Source organism: Gossypium hirsutum, chromosome D02 (genome assembly GCF_007990345.1).
Source record: "Gossypium hirsutum isolate 1008001.06 chromosome D02, Gossypium_hirsutum_v2.1, whole genome shotgun sequence".
Taxonomy (NCBI): Eukaryota; Viridiplantae; Streptophyta; class Magnoliopsida; order Malvales; family Malvaceae; genus Gossypium; species Gossypium hirsutum.
The window spans coordinates 69194072-69218155 of record NC_053438.1 but is presented as its reverse complement, the minus strand read 5'-3'; the positions used below and the strand labels follow the sequence as shown (position 1 = coordinate 69218155).

Below are 24084 nucleotides of genomic sequence, written 5' to 3'. Positions count from 1 at the left end.
CGATTCAAAATTTTTTCAATTTTACGGTACCGATCGAACCGCTTAAACCAATCATTTTCGATTCAACCAGCCAATTTAATCCGATTCTAATTGTTATAAGAAGCATCGATAATGGCGGTAGAATGATCGCAAAGCAATAAAAAATACAGATTTTACGTGGAAAACCTTTCGGGGAAAAATCACAAGCAAAGGAAGAGAAATTTACTAATGTTGAAAAACGAATGATACAAAGAGGAATCTCCACTACATCTATTCAACTTGAATTGTATAGTTTGTACCGCCTCGTAACCCCAGTCCAGTTTTGTGCTTAATTATGTCCCTTGGCCTTTCACTCCCACAAATCCCATTATTTTGCCACTATATTTTTTTCTTCAACAAGTGATGAGATTCGAATCACACAATCTTAACACTAAAAATTAGACTCAAACCCAAAAATCTCAAAATTATTAAAATATTTTGATTGAAACAAATCCTCATTCAAAATATTTTTTTATATAATTTACTAAATTGAGATTAAAAAAAAACTTTTGAATCCACAATCTCTAATTTTGATAATCATTGGCATACATGTCAACATCTAAATAAAATTGTGAATTAGGTTGGGAATGGATATCTATTTCATTACACGTTTTGAAGATAACACTAGCGTCAAGTAAGAAAATATGGGAAATGTGTATGAACGCACTAAAATGTAATTTTTGCATTCTCAAATAGACTTAAACATTTTATTTTATTGTCGTCTAGTTCTAAAATGCAAATATTTTGGTTTGGGTTTATTTTGTCTTTTGGTCCTTTCTATTTGTGTCATTGTTGTGTTCCCGTATATCAGCATTTGCCTAACAGCTATTTTTTCAACGCCAGATTTGCTTGAATTAGAAAATTTGTGTGTTTTCATATCTTGATTTGCTATTTCCGTTCAATTTGCAGGTTATTATTACGTATAAAATTAAAATGATGGCATATGTTTAGGGGTCTTATTGAGCTGAGTCAACCTCGACATTTGAAGTTGGATACTAAACTATCAATTATCTTTTTTTAAGTTTGAGCTTGGTTCTAGATATAATCGAGTTATTCAAGTTTGATTAAGCTCGTTTACCAATTTTTGTACTCAAGCTCGAACTCGAGCTTGAGCTCCTCTCAATAATTAAGCTTAGGATTAATAATATAGGTTAATAGCAATAACGTAATTTAATCATATAAAAATATGAAAAGCTCCATAAAACTCATGAGCCGTTCGAATCAAGTATTACTAAACTCAAAATTAGCTCGATTTTTTCGAGTTGAACTTAAGTAGCCTGTAAGTAGCAGTGTCTCATTTACACCCTTGATATATCTATTTATTATTTATTTGTGATTTTTCTTCTTCTCGCTAACATTGCATTAAATAAGGCAAAAGTATCATGAAAACTCTTGTATTAGGAATCATATTGCATTTTGTCACATTTACAAAATAAATTGACAAATTAATCTACGTACGTTAGATCAAAGATCAAGTTGGTCATTCTATTAAAAAATCTATTTATTCCCACTGTTAAAAACTAGTTGATGTACATCAATATGAGGTACACGTGACATGCCATGTCTAGTTATTTCGTCATCCAAACTAGTTTTTAATAGTAAAAATGAACGAAAATTTTTAACAGAAATAATCAATTTACTTTTTAAATTAATATACAATGAATAATTTACCTAATTTTTTTTTGAACAATCTAATTATAAATTTTGATCATAATTATTTTTTGTGATACAATATCTAGAATTACTCATAATCTCTCTCGAATTCATAAATAAGAGAGTAATACGTTTCGGTGCACTCTGTATTATCCACTAAATAATAACCTATATACCTATCAAGAACTTTGAAGTTGAACGTGGAAATTCTTTTGGCTCATTCGAGGGTTTCATTTGTGATCCTTGAGTCGTAATTGGGTTAATAAATATATTATTATATTCAAATATTTAATAATTGAGTCGTAATTTGGGGTAATAAATATATTATTATATTTAAATATTTATGAATTCAGTCGTAATTGGGGGTAATAAATATGTTATTATTTTCAAATATATTATATAAATAAGAATATTTTTATTGTTTTGTTTATTTGTCAATTAGTTTCTTCCGGTGCTTTCCCGATCAGAGGAAGGTATACGCTATGGCGCCTCAAATTTTAGGTTAAACTTTCATATAAGTCCTTGTACTATACCTAAGTTATGGATTTAGTCATTATATTTTAATTTGGTCAATTTTAGTTCCTATACTTTTCAAATCGATCATTTTTAGTCCTGACCCGAACACTGGCAGTTAAATCCACTTGGTTAAATTATGTTATTAGTCATGTACTGTGTATAAAGTTGTTGTTTTAGTTCATGTTTTTCAATTTGATCATTCTTAGTCCCTATTTTGTTCGAATTTTGAATTTCAATCTTGTCACAAACGACGGCCCGTTAAATCCATTAACTAGCTCATTTTGTGAGTAACATGTGAAAAAATGACAATATATTACACGTGTGATAATGTGTTTGCTGTCTAAACTTTTAGAAATAGCAAAACTTAAATTAAGGAATTTAATAGCTATCATTTAATAAGAGCCGGAGTTTCAAATGATGTATGAATAATAGTTTTGTTTAATTACTTTTGAATACATTTTTAATTATCTACGATAATGATACATGGGTGGAAATTTTTATGTAAAATATATATTGTAAAATTAAAAGTTTAAAAAACATAGAAATTAAGATTTAAATCCCACAATTTATATCAACTATAAAAGAAATTAGGGATATTTTATTTTGTAAAAAAAGTATTTTTTAATGCTCGATGGACTTGTGATACTAAATAAAAAAATTAATTATAATATAGAATATATATAAGTAAAATATTTATGATAATGGGTGGAGGTTATAAATATGTAAATGATAATGATGAGTGTATTAGAAAAAAGACTTGGACTGTTCACCGAATATTCCAAATTGCCTTAATAGATGCAAAGAAGGGACCCAATCGTGAATTCATGATCTAACAAGGACCATTTTAGCACTAAATTAACAAGCTGGAAAAGAAAAGGTATAACACGGTGGGGGAGACGTCGATCAAAAGTGGTGATATTTAACAGTAGGGTTATGAATATTTTTAGGTTTTGCAATTTAGTACTTAGTACAGAAAACTTAAAAGCTATGTTTAATTCAATTGAAATATTAGACCAATTGTTTAAGTAAATTAAAAGTCATTTATTAATTTTGGAGCAGCCATGTCATATACATACATGATAATGCTATTTAATTAGTTTCCATAATATATATTTATTTGTTTGTTTGGACTCACTAATTAAACATATAAATTCTTTGTGTTGCGGATTAATTAAAATGAAAATTAAATTATTTATTGATGAATTATTTAGCATAAATTACGATGGTAGAAGTAGAGTTTTTTGAATTTCTCAATAAGAAAAAAAAGCAGGGCCGAGCCAGAAAATTTTTTAGGGGTTCGAAATTAAATTGTAGTTTTTACGATAGTAAAAATGTAATTTCACTATTTTAATAGTCTCTATCTTTATAATTTTTAAATAATTAAACTAATTTTTTATCGTTTTAGGAGGCCAAAGTGTAATTTTACTTTTATTAATTTAAAATTTTAAAAATTTCAAATGGCCTGAATGAAAATTTTCCATTTAGCTTGAATGTAGTTAAATTGGATTTGACATTTTAGGTACGTAATATTTAAGATATTAGGTCCATGGTTTGACTAATTGATTTTATTAATTGATTTGATCAACTGTATCTATTAGCTGAAAGTGTTCGGTAAAACTTAGTTTATAGCTGAAAGTTGATATATGTAAAATGACAAATAATGGCATGACACATTTTATTGTTAAGTATTTATTTGTTTACAATACTTTAGTCTTTATTATGTGAAATTATTGAAATAAAACACGATTAACAAGGAATTAAAGCATCCATTATGGAAATTAATTAGTGAATATTTTTGAAAATTTAAATAAACAAATCTCTTAAGTTCCTTATTTGTAAATTTCTTAAGTTACATGAGAAATCATTTTACACAAGTAAGTTGAAAATAAATTAAGAGTATATAAATTAATCAGTGAATAATTTTGAGAATGGAGGTTGCTGATATATTGATACCCCTATTAGGTTTGAGAACATGTGGCAAAGGGAGTAACTTTTGAGCAAGTATGGTCAGATATGTCATTCCACATATCTCATTCCCAATCAACCGAGAAAAAAGTTATCAACCCATGAGGTATTTTGTTTTGGAAGTTTTAGCTTAACAAGCTCTTACAAACCCCTATTTATCAAACACTACAATTAAAGAGTTTGACTACTCAATCCTCTGCTTGTGCCCAAATCAACTAAAAAAAGTCTAAAACTCTGTTTACCAAACACCATATATATATATATATATTAATACATTAATAGTTTGTGTTAAATATATTTTGTACCGTGTCGTAGTGAAAATGATCACAATTAGGGTGAGTTTGGATGGGCGGTGCGTTTACCTGCGGTTAGTGTAAAAACAGCGGTGGCAGTGAGATTAGATACTGTAGCGATACTGTAGTGTGAGACAAAAAGTAAGCTAAACGCACCGCACCGCACCCAATCGCCCATCCAAACCCACACTTAGTAGGAAGCAAGAAGGGTGAAAGTACTTGTTAAGTCCTTCTATTATAGAGATTGGATTAAATTAGTCTTTCTATTATTAGATGATCAATTTAATTCATATATTATTAAAAAGAATCAAATAAAATCAATTTGTAACAAAATTGAAATTTATTAAAATTATTATTTATTTATGGTTCAACTTTAAACAAAATATTTTATTTACATAACCATATACGCAGTCAAAATGTTATTTTTATTGAAATTTGATCTTATTTTTTCCTTTTAATAATAAAAAGGACTAAGTTGAATGAAAGTAAGGAATTAGGCCATTGAAAATTTTAATTTGGCTATTAAAATTTTTGAAAAATCTAAAAAAAAAATTAGACCTTTACAAAAAAAGAAAAGAAAAGATTTACTCATTTTTTTTTGAAAAACTTCATTGAAATTTTTAATCAAATCCTCCAAAACTTAATGTTAAAATTCATCACCAGGTACAATAGAGATAATATAAAATTTGGCCCTTAAACTTGGGAACAAAGTCCATTTTTGTACTCGTACTTTTTATCCACCTTGATACTTAAACTTAGCAAATAGAATTATTTTGTTCTCTACATTCGATGACATGACACTTTGAAATTGTGTTACATCATCATATAAATTTTTAGGCAATGACGTGGTATAATATTAAAGTATCATGTACAATATTTTAATAACTGGATTGGTGGTTGAACCAATTAGACCATTGATTCTCGATTCAGTTTGTTTGGTTGATTCGATTGCTAGGCCAACAATAATTAAATAAATAATAAAAAATTATAAAAATTTAAAAATAAAAATTCTATTAAATCGGTTCAACCCATTCGACTATTGATTTTAATTTCAGTTCTCAATTTTGACCAGTTCCAAATAGTTTCTGATGCAATCTGTTAAACCCTTTTATTCGGACCAATATACCAATCGATTTTCGGTCCAACTGGTTCGACCAAATTAATCTAGTCTTGTTTTAAGAACACTGATCACATCATCAAATTTTGAGATAATTCAAGTACATAAGCCGAAATGGATCTAATTGTCAAATTCAAATACCAAAATAAACCAAATTCTTGATTTCGGAAGCTAACCACACACTACTTAACAAAATTTGAGATATTTTTGGTTTCATTTTCAGCTGGTTTGGACAGGCATGCAGAATGAATGAGACCAAAATCAAAGCTGAAACCATGGCATGTTCCACCGTAAGCTTTCAGCTCTAGCCCATAATGACTGCGGAAAGCCCGTCGCCCATTATTTGGAGAGTGTATGATCGGTCTTATACTAGAGATGTTTACGGAACATATTTAGGTATGATGTTAATACATTTTACGTTTTTTTAAATTTGATTCAATTTGAAATATAAATTTTAATTTTTTTAAATATGTTTATATTTGTAAATGAGCTCGTTTTAAGCTAACCTATATTATTATTATTATCTGAAATTATTTCTAGTTTATTAATTTTATATTTTTTTCTTAAAATTTTAAACATAAACAACCTACATTGTTGTATTATATATATTATATTTAATATGGCATATGTATTTTAAATGGTCTAATTGTTTTTGTCAAATTCGAATTTCGAGCCTTGTACTTTTATCTAAATCCTTTCGTATTTTGAATAGATCTTGGAGTTTGAACTAATGTTTTTTAAATTAGATCAATGGTCGAATCAATTAGGCCACTGATTTGTCAGTACTAATCGAAATTCGATTCAACCACCAATTCAATCAGGTTTTAGCCATTTAAACTTGTATATACCAATTTCAATTTAATTGATCTAAAATCATTCTCTGGACTAGTACCCAATCAATTTTTGGTCCAACCGGTTTAGTCTAGTTAAAAATCCTTAGTTTGAACTAGATTTAATCATGGACCGGGTCGGATCGGGTTGATGTAAAATTTTAGGCCCGTTTTCTAGGGTCGACCCAAAATGGGTCTAAAATTCTACTCAAGACCAACCCAAATTAAAAATGGAAAACCCGAGTCCAACTCGACCCGCTCGTATTTATTATTTTAGATTTTTTTTATATAAAAACAAATTTAAAAAAAATTATAATACATCAAATACACTAAAAATATTAAAATAAATATTTATCAACAAATTGAAAATACATTTAAAAAAGTCTTTATATTTAAATAACACTAAGATAGTTGCGACTTAATAAGCAAATGTGTCTAAAATAGTAACAAAATTATCAATAAAATATCTAAACAATAACAACAAAATAGTAGTAATATAATAACAAAATAACAGCAAAATAGTTGATTCGGGCTGGGCTCGGATAAAAATTCCTACCCGAAGCCTTGCCTGTTTAGAAAATAAATTTTATTTTGTTGTCAAAACTCATTTTTTGAGTCTATATTTTTGTCCAAACCCTCTCACGTTTTAAACAAACCTTTGAATTTAAACAAATAATTTAATTCATAATCAAATCTTAGTCCAACTCTTCGATAAGTGTCTTGGTACATTACCAGTATGTACTAGTGAATAGCCGAGGTTGTAAGGTCGCGACAAGCCAGTGAGTCAGGCAGGTGGGCAGCCTAGGACGGCCCAAGAAACATCATCATCTACACTTTTTACTTTATTCTTTTGAAAGTTTTTACACCCACAAAATCTTACCACATTTTTGTGCTGATTTTGACTGTTGTAGTAAGAGCTATAGATATTGTATATTTATTCTTAGCTTAATTGATATCGCTGTCTATTAAAATGATAGATTTGTCATTCAATTAATATAATGGTAAAATTATATTTTAATTCCTAAATAATTTATGAGTCGTTTCACATACTTTGTTTCAATTTAAGGGTTTCGGGGATTATATATGGAAGTAACTATGGTATAAAAAAATTGAAATGTAGTAAAAGTATGGGTGGTAATTTGATGAGATTGATACCTTGTGCAAAGCTATGCAAGCAAAAGGAAAATAAAGGAACTGAATTGAAAATGTGGGAAAAGTCGAAGGAGCGAAAGCATAATTAAAGATGAATAAGGCAAAGCGAAGCGACGTGAAAAAGCGGGCACATAAACAGAGGGTAAAAGGATGCTTCCGTTGTGTACTTTCCAGAATTGAAAAAAATGGAAGCCCAGTATTATCATCATTACTATATTCATTGGTTTTCTTTGTCTGTTAATGAATTTGAGAGAGTGGAAGGCAGAGACGTCGCTATCAAAATCAACAGTTAGTAGAGCTTTTTCCAAGCAAAGCAAAGCCCATGGTCACTGTCAAAACGTCGCCGCCTAGAACTCCCTCTCTCGCTCTCTTCGTTCATTTTTCATTCCCATAATACACATATTCAAACCCAAACTCCTCCCCAACAAGAAGCAACCCAGAAGAAAACAATGGCTGCCGGTGGTGGAAATGATGGAAAATCCGATGATTTCCAGCCTTTTCCGGTTAAAGATCAGCTCCCTGGTGTTGATTTCTGCGTCTGCACCTCTCCTTCTTGGCGTATGAATATAATCATCATTACCCATCTTTCCTTTCATCTTCTTCCTTTTTCATTATCATTATCATTGTTTTCTTGGGTTTTAAGTAACGAAGAATATCTGTTCAAAGACTAAAGAGCTTTTTTTCTTTTTTTGTTTAAATGCAGCTGAATCAATACTTCATGGCTTTCAGCATTACTTGCTAATGCTTGGGACTACTGTTATTGTATCATCTACAATTGTCCCTTTAATGGGCGGTGGCAATGTAAGAAAACAAGGCTTTAATTCAAATCCTTTTTGTTATTTTGCCTTTTTCTTCTTGATTAATTCTATGTATGGTCTCTTCGAGCTAAAACAGACGGAGAAAGCTGAGGTTATAAACACTCTTCTCTTTGTTTCTGGGTTAAACACATTGTTACAAACATTCTTTGGAACCCGGTTGCCAGTGGTTATTGGGGGCTCTTATGTTTTCATTATCCCCACCGTTTCTATTGCTTTATCATCAAGATACAGCTTCCTCACTGATCCCAACGAGGTTCATTTGTTTTTTCTTCTTTTTCTTTTGAATGTCAATGACATACAGAGCCTCACTTTGTAATGGTGACGACTTGATTATACAGAGGTTTAAAGAATCCATGAGAGATGTACAGGGAGCACTCATCGTTGCATCATTCTTTACCATGACTATTGGTTTCTTTGGTTTCTGGAGAGTTTTCGCAAGGTAGCAATAGAATTTTTGCAAAACAAGACTAATTACAATTTGGGATTTGTAACTTTCGTTGCATTGACTGATTTGCCTTGTTGTCTTTGTAGATTTTCAGCCCACTTGCAGCTGTTCCTCTTGTGATTCTCACTGGACTTGGTCTATATTCGCATGGTTTCCCTCAAGTAAGCATTCTTGCCGTTATGCTTACATTATTCTCAGTAAATTGCTTGATTTTTTTAACTTTTTAATTGTTACATGTAGTTGGCTAGATGCATTGAAGTTGGACTCCCAGCATTGATAGCAGTGATTTTCTTTTCGCAGGTGACCTCTGTTCTTAATCTTTCTCCCATTTTGGGCACCTTGTTTTTGCTATTTCATTTGCTATAATAGTTTATTTGGTTTTTATCCCTCAAATTTGGTTTATGATTAATGGCTTTGCAGTATATTCCCCATTTAATCAAATCCAACAGAGCGATATTCGATCGTTTTGCTATCCTTTTCTCCATTGTGGTTATTTGGGTGTATGCAGAAATTTTGACAGCAGCTGGTGCTTATGATAATAGTGTTTCGAAAGCTCAGTTCAGCTGTCGTACTGACCGTTCCGGCCTCACCAGTGCTGCATCTTGGTAAACTCATATGTATCAATAAACTTGTGACTTGTATTGACTGGACAAGATTATCAGCTTGATTCTGTTAAGATATCGATATTCCGAAATTTCTATTATCGTTACCTGTCATATACATGGGCTAATTTACATTATTTAGAGCTCAAAAGCAACATAGGTAAAGAGCACACTGAAGGGCTTTGGTATGGAACTTATTAACATGTAACTAATGTTCTGTTGGGAGATTTTAATGATATTTGATTAGATTTTGATAATGTGTTGGTTTGTTTTCCTTATAGGATAAGGGTTCCATATCCATTGCAATGGGGAAGACCAAGTTTCCACGCTGGTGATGCTGTTTCAGTCATAGCTGCCTCTTTTGTTGCTATCATTGAGGTATGACTTCTGGGATGTTAGTCTTCATATATTTATCATCTGCAAATATATGTGTTTCAATGAAACTTTTATATATATGAAATTCCCTTTATTGAATTTCATCTCTTTTTCACTTTGGCAGTCTACTGGTACATTTATTGCAGCATCGAGATATGCAAGTGCCACTCCTATCCCGCCTTCTGTACATAGCCGCGGTGTCGGTTGGCTGGTACATATAAAATGATCTTAATCTCTTCATCTTATGCATTTCCTAAGATTGTGTGATCTCCATTTTACTAGTTCCAAATTCTAATAAGTTCTTGAATTTTGTCAACTCCAGGGAGTAGCCATTTTGCTGAATGGTTTATTTGGTACAGGAACTGGCTCCACTGCTTCAGTGTAACTCACATTTACTTTGCTGCAATGATGATGTCTATATGTCCATCTTTAGTACGCAACATTGAGCTCTCATCTAATTCTACTTTGCTGCAATTTAGTGAAAATGCAGGTCTTTTGGGATTAACAAGAGTTGGAAGCCGGAGAGTTGTTCAAATATCAGCATTGTTCATGCTTTTCCTTTCTGTATTCGGTACGGTACATTGGTATTGCATAGAAATAAATTCTATAGGGAGCTCATATATTCATAGTGTGAATGCTTATGAACAGGAAAATTTGGTGCTATTTTGGCTTCAATACCATTACCAATTGTTGCTGCTCTGTACTGTGTCCTCTTTGCCTATGTTGGTATGCATCTTTTATGTTGGTATAATGTAAACTCTTTAAACAATATAATGTGAGTTGACTCGGGTTTTTTTTCAAACACCATGATTGAGCACAGCTTCAGCTGGTCTCGGTCTCCTTCAGTTTTGCAACGTAAACAGCTTCAGAACCAAGTTTATACTGGGATTTTCTCTCTTCATAGGCCTTTCAATATCTCAATATTTCAATGAGTATCTACTAGTTTCTGGTCATGGTCCAGTTCATACTCAATCTACATGGGTGAGTGTCTATTTGATTTGCAAGCTTTTCCCCTACAGTCTTATCATTATACGTTGAAAGCAACATGTTTTTTTCTTATTGGTTACACAGTTCAACAATGTCATGCAAACAATATTTTCATCACCGGCAACTGTGGCAATCATGGTGGCTTTCTTCTTGGATTGCACCCATAGTTACTGGCACGACTCGGTCAGGCTAGATAATGGCAGCCATTGGTGGGAAAAGTTCAGGAGCTTCAATGCAGATACCAGGACTGAAAACTTCTACTCCTTGCCTGCTAATCTTAATAGGTTCTTCCCTTCTTTCTTGAACTCCATTTCTTTCATGGACGAAGAACATAAACATCAGTGATAAAAACAGTGACCAATTCTGCAATTCTTAACATCTTAATTAGTATAGTGTTTGAGATTTGGGACAACAATTGGCTAAGCTTTATGGTTAAAATCTATAATTGAGAAACATCAAGTATCCAATTGTAGTTAAGCTTGGTTGGTGCTTTTTGAGTGGAATTACATGCATGAATTGAAGTTTTGTGGATGGATTGCTGTCAATGTAGTTTAAGTATCATAGAGAATCCTATACTAGGAGTCAGATCGCATTTTGTTTTTTTTTTTATCTAAAAATTTGACAAATTAGTCATTGTATATCAGATCAAAGAGTAAACTGGTCATTCTGTTAAAAATCTCATTGGTCTCTATACCTCAACATGAGGTACACGTGGCATGCCACATGTCACTATCTAATTATTCTATCAACCTCGTCAATTTTTAGCAGTACAAACGAAAATTCTTAATAGATTTTTAGTATAAGGAGCTCTGACTCTTAGTATAAGGAGCTCTATGGTACTTTTACCCATCAATGTATAATTATTAGAGTTTTTAAGAGTAATTAAACTTACTGTTTTTGTTGAAAAAGCTCATTAATCAAACACTAAAAAAAGAATCTTTAACATTCATATGGTAAACTTGTTTAAAACCCTTTGATGCTTTTTATTTATTTATTTATTTATTTTGGAAAATGGGTTTATGTATTTCTTTTTTTTTCTTTTCTTAATTTTAAACTTTTTAAAAATTAATCTTTCTTTATTTGGGCTTTGACCATGGAAGTAACTTTCAAGCTTCTCTTCTTTCTTTATTTCCCCCTTACACAAATGTAGTAGACAGGACGAGAGAGAAAAAAAATGTTTTCTCTTTCTCTCCATTTAACATGTTTAAATTAAGTTTGATTAATTAGAAATTATTATAAAAGAAATCAATGGCTATTAAGCCTTAACACTATGCAATGGTGGGATCCAATGGTTCACCTTGATGATACCCACTAATCATTCATTTATTAAGAGTTATTTGTTTTTAAGGACATGGAAATTTGCCTAGTAAGGACCTATCTCAAGCTCCTCATTTTACTCACTTGTGATTTAATCCCTATACTATTTATTTAATAACTTAATCAATTTATTTCACAACCCGTATTCGACTTGTAACTTCTCGATTCAACTTTCCTTGCAATTTGACTTGTTAAATTCGATCTAAAATTAATTTTTTTGATGTCGACGAAAATTGGATCCTTTCATATTTTACACTATATTTATGCATAAAAGTCTACTAATATTATAAAAAATATTATAAACTTAATATACGCAATTAACCTGTGATACATAGAGCACGGGTAATGTAAGAAAATATCATACCCGTGCTCTATGTATCATTTAAGTTATATTCTGTAAAATATAAGTGTAATATATATATCATTTAGATAATTATAAAAAATATATATATAAATGATTATTTGAACATGTATTATTTATGATACATACAATTAAATTCGTGCATCGTTGGGTAAGAAAACTAATATATATATGAGAGAAATTGTATCTCCGACAATGTTTCATATTTATAACCCATGGCACAAATTTAAACATTTCGATTTATAACATTTGTCAAAACATTAATGATGAATAATAATGTTACAATAAACTTGAACTTGTGATTTATTGATCAAATATTTATTTTTTTAAAAATAAATTAGGTTGAAATTATAGTTATACTAAAAATATTAATGTTGCTATATGCTACATAGTCTACCCATGTGACGAGTTGCATAAGCCTTAAATTAATTACCATAGATTGGATATTTTACCTAATTATGTTATCCTAACGTCTCTTCCTTTTCTTTTTCTAGCTATGGAAAAAGGAATAAATTTCATATTTATAACCCATGCCACAAATTTATATGAAATAATGTTGCCATAAACTATAACTTGCCACCTATTGATTAAATATTTACTTTCTAAAAAATAATTTGTGATGAACTCTGTGTATTGGCTTGATAATCAGAGTGTTCATTGTTTCAGGTATGATCTGAGTTTGAGTCATGCTAGTTGCGAAAATTGCTATGAAATCTAGGGGTGTTCAATCGGATAACCGACTGGTTAACCGACCCGACCCAAACTACCATTAACCGAATTAACCAAAATTTATATGTTTTTTTTTGTTTTTGTTAAAACAAGTATAAAATATATATAAAAAGTAATTGAATTAACCAAATTAACCGAATTTAATATATGTAAAATGTATATAAAAAATGTAAAATATTGGTTAATTCGATTAATTAACTGATTTCGAATCGAATTAACTGTTAACCGAACTTTCAAAAAATTATTAACCGACTCCAACCGAATTAATTCGGATAGCCGACTGATTAACCGAATTCAATTGGTTAACCGTTAACTGAACTTTTAAAAAATTATTAACCAACCCCGACTGAATTAATTCAATTAACCGACCGATTAACCGAATTAATTTAATTTTACCCGAAATTTACGCACCCTAATAAAATTATAGCTATACTAAAAAATATTAATGTTCCTATATACTAGATAGTGTGTCCATGTGATGAGTTGCATAAGCCTTAAATTAATGACCATAGATTAGATATTTTACTCAAGTATGTTACGTCTCTTTCTTTTCTTGTTCTAGCTATGGCAAAAGGAATAAATTTCCATGTGATTATGTAATTTGGTTCATAATTAATTAATAATTTTTAATAACATTTATACTTATATTAAAAGGAATAAAGGTGCTTATATATAAAAAATAAAAAATAAAAACCATTCTTCTTAAAAAAAGTATCAAATGTTAATTTGGGATGTTTTTATGTTTTTATATAAAATTTATTAAAAAATAATTTAAACTCAAAATAAATCGAGATAAACATATACATGTTTTTGTATGTATTAAACATACTGTGCCTTTTTTTTGGTTCACTTAGGTACCTAAGCTTGATAACTAGATTTATTTTGGTTCTTGAACTTGTATTTCGTCAAGATTTGATGATGTGATTAATTTTATTAAAAAATGACGATTGGTTGGTTGGACCGATTTTACCAAGAATCGATTGGTATACTAGTCCAAACAAAGGGGTTGAATGGATTGAATCAAAAATTGCTCAAAACCAATAAAAATTGAAAACTGGGATAATAAAACCAATAGTTGAACAAGTTGAATCAATTTTATATATTTTTTTTTTATTTTTATGAATTTTAGTTATTTATTTAATTATTGTTGATCTAGAAGTTGAACCGATCAAACTAATTGGATTGAGAACTAATGGCCTGACAAGTTCAATCATTGGTTAGATTATTAGAACAATGTATATTTGACACTTTTATTTTGTAGCACGTCATCACTGGTAAATTTATATAAATTTTTTAATTTTCAAGTGAAGATATGACACAATCTCAAAGTTCTACGTCATCCAACTTTTTATATTTTTCACGTTGAAAGACAAAAATGAATCTAATTGTCAAGTTTAAATACAAAATATATATAAATAAACATAATTACCAACTTAAAAAAAGTCATGATAATTTGACAACCTTAAATCATGGTCTAAATATAAGCAGTTATCAACCCAACTACTATAAATTATGTCCAAGTTCATGCAGAAAAAAGGCACCAAATTGTTTATAATCACATGTATTAACTTTTTTTGTGTTTGTAGGAAGAAGAAAAGAATATGAAGAGGGTTTCCTTTGTCATGATCTTGTGTGCGGTGGCACTAGCGGCGGTGGCGGTGTTTCAGGTGAAACACGCACGGTGGAAGCAGTGACATGCAGCCCCATCGAGCTCATCCCATGCTTGCCGGCAATCTCAACACCGCCAAAGCCTCCATCCGCCGCTTGTTGCAGAAAGGTGAAGGAACAGCTACCATGCTTTTGTGGCTACCTTAAGGACCCAGGTGCTAAGCCCTTCATCGACAATCCCAATATTCCAAAGGTGGCTAGCTCTTGTGGAGTTGCGCATGCATTTCCTCCTAAGTGTTAAAATGTTGCTTTCATTAGAGCATTCTCGCTCAAGGACTAGTATGAATAAATTAATAATTAAATGGAAATTTATCTAATATTTTACCCATTGTCCAAATAATTTTAATATACTCTTCACCCTTTTTAGTATTTACATTTGTTATTTTGATTGGTGTTTACATTTGTGGGAAAAAAATCTGCAAAATGATTCAAAGTTCAAACAGAGGAGAAACAGTGATGTTGAAATCTATTCGATTTGAATTTTTTTTTGGTTAAAATATGCCACAAGTCCATGTACTCTTCGGAAATTTGAAATGTAGTCCTTATACTATTTTTTTAGGAATTTAATTATTTTACTTTTTATATTTCAAAATTCAAGTCCAATTCATTCCGTCATTTTTTTAACTACATAACTACCGAATGAGTTTTTTAAAAAAAATTCAATATGTCACGCCAACAAATTAAATAAAAAATTAACAAAATTAATAATTAAATTTAAATTTTAAAATTCAAAAAATAAAATCACTAAATTTCTACAAATAAAAGCATAGCGACACACATTATTATCCTCAAAGCATCAACTTTTTCATATTAACCAAAATCTCATTAGTTTCTTATTAGATATAGCTTTTACATTTTTTTTTCATCCACATCGTGGATATGCTATAATATGATATTAGATTAAACATATTGGTAAAAGTACTATGACACTTCTTGTACTATAACTTAGATTATATTATAGTCGTTCTACTGAAAAAACGAGTAAAATGCTTCATGTGCTTTAAATGAAAAAGCAAAACAATTCATTTGTTAAAATTGTGTCGTTAAAATATTTATTTATATAAGGCATAATAATAAATATAGCCCTTTATTTTATTTTTTTTTCAATTTGGCCCCTAACTTTTTATTTAGAGTAAATTAACCCTCCACCTTTCATTCATGCCAATTGATATCTTTATTGGGTTTAAATCAATTGATAAAGCTAAGTTAAATACTTGAGTGGCTCTAGCAATGTTCTTTTATAATACTTGTTTTAAACTTGATAAAGTTAAGGAACTTGTAATAAATAAACTCTCAATTATCATGAAATAATTCTCTAAAAATAAAAAAAAAATTTAAGAAAAAATAAATATGAAATTGAGAAAAACTGATTCAAATGGAATATGTTATATATATGAACATTTTATTTTAGGTGTTTAAAATTCTTGGTTAAAATTTTATCAATATTATACCCATTTTTAATTTTTATATTAGGTAACGACTTATTGTTAATGGCTCGATGATTGAGTTGAGATAATGTTAGTTTGTTCTTGCTATTGAATCCATTCAGGGTAGATTTCATTATTTCAAGACCAATTGAATAGAAATTTAGCTATAAGAATTATTAATGAATTGTGTCAAAGAAAATAGAGGGTAGTGATCTAATATATCTCGAGAGCGGCTAATAGGATTGCACATAGAAAATGTTACAAAATATTTAAGCATTTAAAATATTAGATGCAATAAATAATGAATAATAAATAATATTATATCGGCATGGTCAGCATGTTTAGAGATTAACATTAGAATAAGATTAAAAACAAACCTTCGAGTAGAGGTGCTCATGGGCCGGGCGGCCCGGCCTAGCCCGACGGCCCGCCCAAAATATGGGAGGGTTTGGGTAAAAATATAGGCTCGAAATATGGGCTTGGGCAAAAAAACGAGGCTCGTTTAGAAAACGGGCCAGGCCCCGGGCACCACTTTTTTGGCCTGGGCTCGGCCCGATATAATAAATATATTTATTTTTTAAATTTTTTTAATTTTAAAATATTTTTAAAATAAATTTTTTATTATTTTTTTAATTTTAAAATACTTTTTAAAATACTTTTTAATTTTAAAATATTTTTAAAATACTTTTTTTAATTTTTAAAATAAATTTTTGGTATTTATTAAAAAAATGGGCAAGGCCGGGCCCGGGCTTATGATTTTTTTCCCCGGCCAGGTATGGGCAAAATTTTAGGCCCATATTTCGGGCCGGGCCGAAATTTTTTATGGGCTCGGCCCGAACTCAGCCCGGCCCGGCACATGAACACCTCTACCTTCGAGTGGATATTTTTATGGTGAAAATCTCATCGGAAAATTTGTCAAAAATTTAAGCACCGCTTTGTCTTTCCTTTTTTTTTTCATAGGATAAATGTAATGAAACAATATTTGCTCTATGAAAAGATGAATTTTGATATTTATGTAAAGACATGATGAAAATGGAAGAAAAACAAGTTATATCAAAAGTGAAATAAATTATAACGAAAAAAACTTCAGAAAATAGTAAATCAAAGGTTAAATTTGTTATCATGTTGATTTCGATAATTCATCTAACATGCAAGGATCAATTTATCTATTTTTTAGTAGAACGACCAAAATACAATTCAAGCATATCATATTTAAATATATTATATTTATTACATTATTTTTATATGTATTAAATCACCAAAAAATAAAAAGAGTCATGATAGTTTGACACCCTTAAATCATGGTTTATGTCTCTAATCAATTATCAATCCAACTACTATAAATTATGTCAAAGTTGAGGCAAAAAAGAGGCACCAAATTAATTGTTTGTAACCACAAGTATTAGCTCTTTTTGTGTAGGAAAAAGAATAAAGAATATGATCAAGAGGGTTTCCTTTGTTATCTTGTGTGTGGTGGCACTAGCGGTGGTGGTGTTTTCGGGTGAAACATGCATGGTGGAGGCAGTGACATGTAACCCCATCGAGCTCAGTCCATGCTTAGCGGCAATCACGATGCCGTCGCAGCCTCCTTCAGCCGCTTGTTGCAGTAAGTTGAAGGAACAGCAACCATGCTTTTGTGGTTACATTAAGGACCCAACTCTTAAACAGTATATGAACAATCCCAACATTCCAAAGGTAGCTAGCTCGTGTGGAGTTGCATATCCTCCTAAGTGTTAAAATGTTGCTTCATTAGAGCATTTCCTTCTTCAAGGACTAATATGAATAAATGAATAATTAAATGAAACATAAATTTATCTATTATTTTACTCAATAGTCCAAATAATTTTCTTAAATTTGAAATCCATGTTATTTGATTTTTTTTGAAGTAAGATTAAAAATAAATATATTTTATTCTTTTCATTTTTGAAATTGGTCCATTTTCTTTTAATTTCAAGAATTTAGTTTATTTTTCTAATTAAAAAGTTAAAGTCCAATTAATAATAATATTAATTATATTGTTTTAAAATTGAATTGTGTTATAATTAGAGGTAGAAAAAATGACTAGTTAATAGGGACAAGTCTGAACTTTTTTTGTCAAAAAAATGTAATGTACAAACATGACCTCAAGATTATGAGCCTTGCCAGCTACCAAACTGCTCTATCCCGCGATGAAAAGAAACCAAACTAATAGACAAACAAAGATTGAATGCGCTCCTCTTCCATATATGTACAAATAGAATAGCCTACTTATACAGAATGGTAAAGGGGGCCCTCTATGATCATTGATCATAGAAATAAATAGAAAAAGGAAAGGACACAACTGGAAATTAAAATGTCATATATTCAATTTAACAGAACTCTTTTAATAATATTATCAATTAAATTTTAATAAAGATGTATGACATCTATATTAGCCAATTTAATCTCTCTAAAATAAAATATGCAATTTAATTTTTGTACTATTAGAAACCGAGCAAATTGTCGAAACCATTTTTTTGCAATTTGAAAAATGGGTATCGATTTTGAAAATGGAGATGGGAGTCGCCACCGATATTTTATTGTCGTGTGATCGGATCACCTTGAAAATAATTTTAGGTCTGCGAATTTTGAGAAAACAAGTTCGGGAGTCGGTTACGCACGAGGAAGGGTTAGCACCCTCGTAACGCCCAAAATTGGTACCAAATCAATTGTTTAATGTCTTAATGTCGAAATTTTGAAAAGATTTTAAAGTGCGATCCTTGGAAAATAAAATTTGAATAAAATAAATTGGATTATGAGACTCACTTATTTCAAGGAAATAAATTGACACACTCAATAAGTTAGAGTGTAACATTTCAAATACTCGAAATTAAGTTTATCTTTTGATTTTTTAAAATCTATGCATTTGAGAAGGATATCCGACTTGGGTCGAATGAAGAAAATCAAAACCCAGTAAGTTAGGGTTCGATTTCACAAAATTCCTAAATATCGAATATTGCATTTATTTTTATTTGTTAGAAAAATCCTCGTCTCGAGAGCAATATGTCATATCCAATACGTTAGGACACAACGCATCAAATTCCCGAGAATGAGCTTTTATTTTGGAATTTCTATGTTCAAATTGAAAAAGGGGTATTCGGCTATTTAAAATAAAAAAGGAGAATTGAAGCCCAGTAAGTTAGGGCACCTCTCGAGACTTTTTAAACACTAAGCTTTGTAGGAATTTTGAAATAAAACAATTATAATGCTTTAATGAAATGTAATTTTTACAAAAAATATAATAAAATATCAATATACAAATCAAATGGTGAATAGCAAGCTAAATTTACAATTTGGAGCAACCAAACATATAATACATCAACATTGATAATCAAATAAACTAATAATCAATCCTACAAATAACGAGATGAGAATAATTAATATAAAGATAATTTAATCACAAGTAAACCACTTAAAATAATCGAAATGAATAAAAAATTTGAAAACAAAAATAAAATTTTGTAAATTACAAGTTATGATGCATTTTATACACATGTACATGTATTAAAATAATTCCATATAAACTATATATATAAATATAATAATCACGAGATATCATGGTGAAAATAAAATTTGGGACTATATTCTAAAATACATTATTGAGAAATATAAAGTGATATATCAAATTCTAAAAATATATTAGGTGTGATAAAATAAATAATAATTTATCAAATTTAAAAAAAGGAGTATATGTAAAGAATTTAAAATCGATGTCAATGAATTTAAAACATATTGATAATAATTAGTAAGGATAAAGTATTATATTTTAGAAATCTTATTAATAATAAGTTTAAAAATATTAAGTCAATGTTAAAATAATATTAATAATTAAAATAACAATAAAATTTTTAATAAACATACAGTAGTTTCAAAATATTAGTATATAATAAATTTAAAATACAAAATACAACCTAAAATAATAACTTTATTACATTTTAAAATAATATAATAATAATTTAAAATACTATCAAAAATAAATATTATAAAGAATATTAGATATTATAATACATGAAAATAGAATTAATCATAATTTAAAAAAAATTGAATTTTTTAAAAAAATCAGTATTTAATTAAAACTTGTTTCCAAAATTGAAGGACTAAATCCGCAATTAAACACAAACTTCGAAATAATCCCAAACAATAACAAAAACGGCACCGTTTGAACTTGGATCTAAATGAATATAGAATTAAATAGGCGGTACAAATTAAGGAAAATGGAAAGAAATCTGATTGAAACTAAGCAAAACGTGAAAGGACTCTAAGCGCAAATAAACCACGAACAAAAAGGCGCAGATCCTCTTCCCTGAATCGGGTCGGATGATCGGATCTCGGCTAATACGACATCGTTTTGAGGCCACTGAGAAAGGCCCCAAACGGTGTTGTTTTGCATGTTTATTTAAACAAAACAAATAAAGTAAAACTCACTTCAGCCCTATTTTCCAAAAAAACAGAAGAGACCCCCCATTTTCCTCTGCTAGGGTTTTGAAACCCATTTCGCAGATCGCCGAAAGCTCCGCCAATATCTGGCCTCACAGCTTTAGCCCGAGCTTCGATTGCGACGAAGCGAGCAAGGTTTCAATCGGCGCTACGCTAAGGTGAATCATTTCCCTTTTTCTCTCTATTTACAAAAATCAATAGTAATAACCATGCATCGATGGAACAGAGAAGAAAAAAGCAGAAAAAAACCTTCAAGAAACTTTTGATCTTTTGTATTGATTTCGTGTCTGTGTGCGTAACCTTACAAGAATGAAGCAATCGGCCCTTTATATTGCCGAATATTACAAAAATGGTTTTTTCCTCTTTTTTTTCTATTATTTCTTCCCTTTTTTATATCTGCTGGCCTATTGTTGTTGTTGTTTTGCTGTGTTGTTTTCGTCTTCTTTGCAGGTACGGTGGCCAGCTGGTGTATGGAGCCGTACGGTGACGTGGCGCGGAGGCTCGATGCATGCTGAAGGTAGGAGCGGTGGCTGAGTTTAGGGTTTTGGTCTCTAGGGTTTGCTGTTAATTTTCTCTGTTTTGGGCTGCGAGTATTTGGGCTTGGTTTTGGGTTTAGGTTAGTTGGGTTTGGGTTAAAGCTATTTAGGCTAATCGGGCTTAGGACTATATTTTGGGTAGTGGATTTGGGCTATTGAGCCCGTTGCTTGTAAATGGACATTAAAAATTGGACTATTATTTTTATTATTATTTATTTATTTATTTATTATTTAATTTGGGCCGGGTAAATTTGGGTTATTACACAAATAATATTAACTATTTCTATTAATAAACTCTAGGATAAATAACAATTTAGTCAAATAAGAACAATTGAAGTAAAATTAACAATTTTGTTTAATTAAAGCTAACATAACAAAAGAAAAGAAGATAAATGCAACTATGAAAAACTAGAAAACTCTGGGCTTGATATCCTTCCATTATATATATAAAGATGAGCATCAAAAGATTGATATTGAAAGTGTAATACCTTAAACTTGATGTAGACATTAGACCCAAATTTTAAAGATTACATTGACCATTGAAATGGCCAGGCAGAACTATCAGAGTTTAAAAACACTTGTAATATTTGTTTATTTTAAAGGGAAAAACTTAGTGTGATGTCTTTCATTTTACTAGAAGAAATTTTTTTCCCTCAAAACGATGGAGTTTAAGGTTTACATATTAAAATGTCGATTTCCAATTATTATATATTTTTTAAATATCATTTACATAACTATGCGGCGGAAAAAGTAATATTTAACATGAGTTTGATGGAAACCATATTTTTATGCGTGATTAATTAATAAACCATAATTCAATAACCTAAAGCAAAATAAACTGTCATAGATGCTGGACAAACCCAAAACCTAAGTCTCATGCCACAATTCTATTGAAATAATATCGTCTTTGAAAAGTAAAAATTGCAATTAATGAATTTAAAATACTTTTTTATAAGAAAAACAATTCGTGCCGGAGTCAAAGTCTTAATCTGGTAGGTTATCTGTAGATATGGAAATAAAAAGTGGAGTGAGCTTATGAAGCTCAATGTGAGTCCAATCACAAGAAAATCAATACAAACGATAGAGAAATCATACAAAAAAATGACTCATAAAATAAATCACAATTAAATAGTATTTCAGAATATTTGTATTTTAGATCAACTCATTAATATAATATCATAGTATTCACAGCCACGTGTAAATGCATATGAATGCAATGCAACTTCAATTTATCAGAAAGTAGATCCCACTCAACTCCTCTACACACCTCATTGGAAGTTCCCCTGAACTCAAACATCTTTATACACCGGGTTGTGGTTTAACCACCACTAGTTTGCAGATAAACTGGTATTGGGCTGTAGATGCACAACAAAATTTTGCAGATAAAATTTGCCACTGGACTGTGGATACACAACAAAATCCGTAGATAAAATCTGCCACTGGGCTGTGGATGCACAACAAAATTCATAGATAAAATCTGCCACTATGTTGTGGATTCAAAACAAAATTTGCAGATAAATTGCTAATCTTTCTCCGTACATATCGTCTCACCCTATGCAATGCAATATGTCATGCTTTGTAATGGAACAATTCAACACTAGCAGTAGACATGTGTAACATGTACTCAATTCATCATTAACAGTAGACAAGTTTAACATGTTCTCAATTCATCATTAACAGTAGACATGCTTATCATGTCCTCTGTAGAGCGGTAACAATATTATCACTAATAATTTATCAATTTCACTTTAACAGAAAGCATATAGAATTCACATATAATGCGATGTAACAATAACACTTTAGGTATTAAATCACAGGTTCCAAAATTAACACAATATTAGGGATTTAATTGAGAATATAAAAGCTCTAAAAATAATTCACGAAATATATAAGGACTAAACTGCGCATAACATAAATTTCTGGGAAAAATTGTAAAATATGTAAAATAGGGGTTGTGTGAGGGTCTCGTGGTCGTGTGGAAGGGTTACACACCCGTGTGACCAAGCCGTGTGGCAATTGCAAAATTAAACCTATAGGGGAGACACGACCGTGTGGCAAGCCGTGTGGAAGGTTCTTAGTTGTGTGAGAAACGAAGTACCCTACTGTAACAGAGGCACATGGTCTTTTGGTCTACACGCTTGTGTGGGAGACCGTGTGGTCCTAATCTTAGACACGATTTGTCCTGATTCACTTGGTAAATAACACACACCTTTTCACCACAGTTCGATTGACGTTCCTCATGATCAACTTTGATTTGATTCACCTAGATCCGATCCTTCGATGGATAATACACACAATTAACGATTGGTATCAAGATCTAAGCAAGATTTGCAAAGATTTGGCAAGATTATCAAAGTTTGATTAATCGGACGTAAGATTAATGCCATATAGTAATATTACAAAAATTTGAGATCTAACATCAGAAATGAGATGTACTTACTGATTTTTGGCAAAGGTAGGGATGCTATTGACCGTAATTACAAAACTGTTAGAAAGAACGATTGAATGGAGGATGATTTGGTTTGGGAAAGCAAAATTATTACCAACAATTAAGATGAAAATATGATGTAAAGAAAAGGGAAAGAAAAGAAAAAGAGAATAAATAGAAAGATGGAGAGTAAATTCTATTAGGATTTGAAAATGGGCAATATGAAAATCTAATTAGGAAAATTAGGAGAACAATAGGATTTGAAATTCTATTAGGAATTCTAATTCTATTGGAATTTTGAAAATGGGCAAGTTGTGAATTCTAATTAGGAAAGAATTGGTTAAATTCTTAGGGTTTATAAAACCTAGGGACGTCACATGCAATTTACCCAA

At 30.4% G+C, this 24084-nt stretch overlaps 1 protein-coding gene, 1 long non-coding RNA gene and 1 pseudogene across 2 annotated transcripts; all 3 read left to right on the top strand.

Annotated features, from left to right (window-relative positions):
• The first annotated feature begins 7755 nt into the window (after nucleotides 1-7755).
• Nucleotides 7756-11302, top strand: LOC107908831 (nucleobase-ascorbate transporter 4). The gene is made up of 14 exons (XM_041089175.1): nucleotides 7756-8102; nucleotides 8248-8345; nucleotides 8439-8615; nucleotides 8701-8801; nucleotides 8902-8968; nucleotides 9048-9107; nucleotides 9228-9412; nucleotides 9691-9787; nucleotides 9909-9995; nucleotides 10107-10165; nucleotides 10264-10355; nucleotides 10433-10510; nucleotides 10605-10765; nucleotides 10856-11302. Exons 1-14 carry the CDS (start codon nucleotides 7994-7996, stop codon nucleotides 11114-11116), a joined length of 1632 nt encoding a protein of 543 aa, XP_040945109.1. The 5' UTR covers nucleotides 7756-7993; the 3' UTR covers nucleotides 11117-11302.
• Nucleotides 11303-14722: 3420 nt separating this feature from the next.
• On the top strand, nucleotides 14723-15326 carry LOC121214835 (non-specific lipid-transfer protein 2-like; annotated as a pseudogene).
• A 5195-nt stretch (nucleotides 15327-20521) lies between these two features.
• Nucleotides 20522-21475, top strand: LOC107908830 (uncharacterized). The gene is made up of 2 exons (XR_001687110.2): nucleotides 20522-20886; nucleotides 21179-21475. It is a non-coding gene; the product is annotated as an uncharacterized lncRNA (long non-coding RNA).
• The last annotated feature ends 2609 nt before the right edge of the window (nucleotides 21476-24084 follow it).

Excerpts from the sequence above, each read along its gene's own strand:
- LOC107908831 (XM_041089175.1), top strand. The coding sequence starts at position 7,994 with ATGGCTGCCGGTGGTGGAAATGATGGAAAATCCGATGATTTCCAGCCT. Across the intron at positions 8,346-8,438 it reads CTTTAATGGGCGGTGGCAAT|ACGGAGAAAGCTGAGGTTAT; the intron begins GTAAGAAAACAA and ends GAGCTAAAACAG. Across the intron at positions 10,766-10,855 it reads TTCATACTCAATCTACATGG|TTCAACAATGTCATGCAAAC; the intron begins GTGAGTGTCTAT and ends TTGGTTACACAG.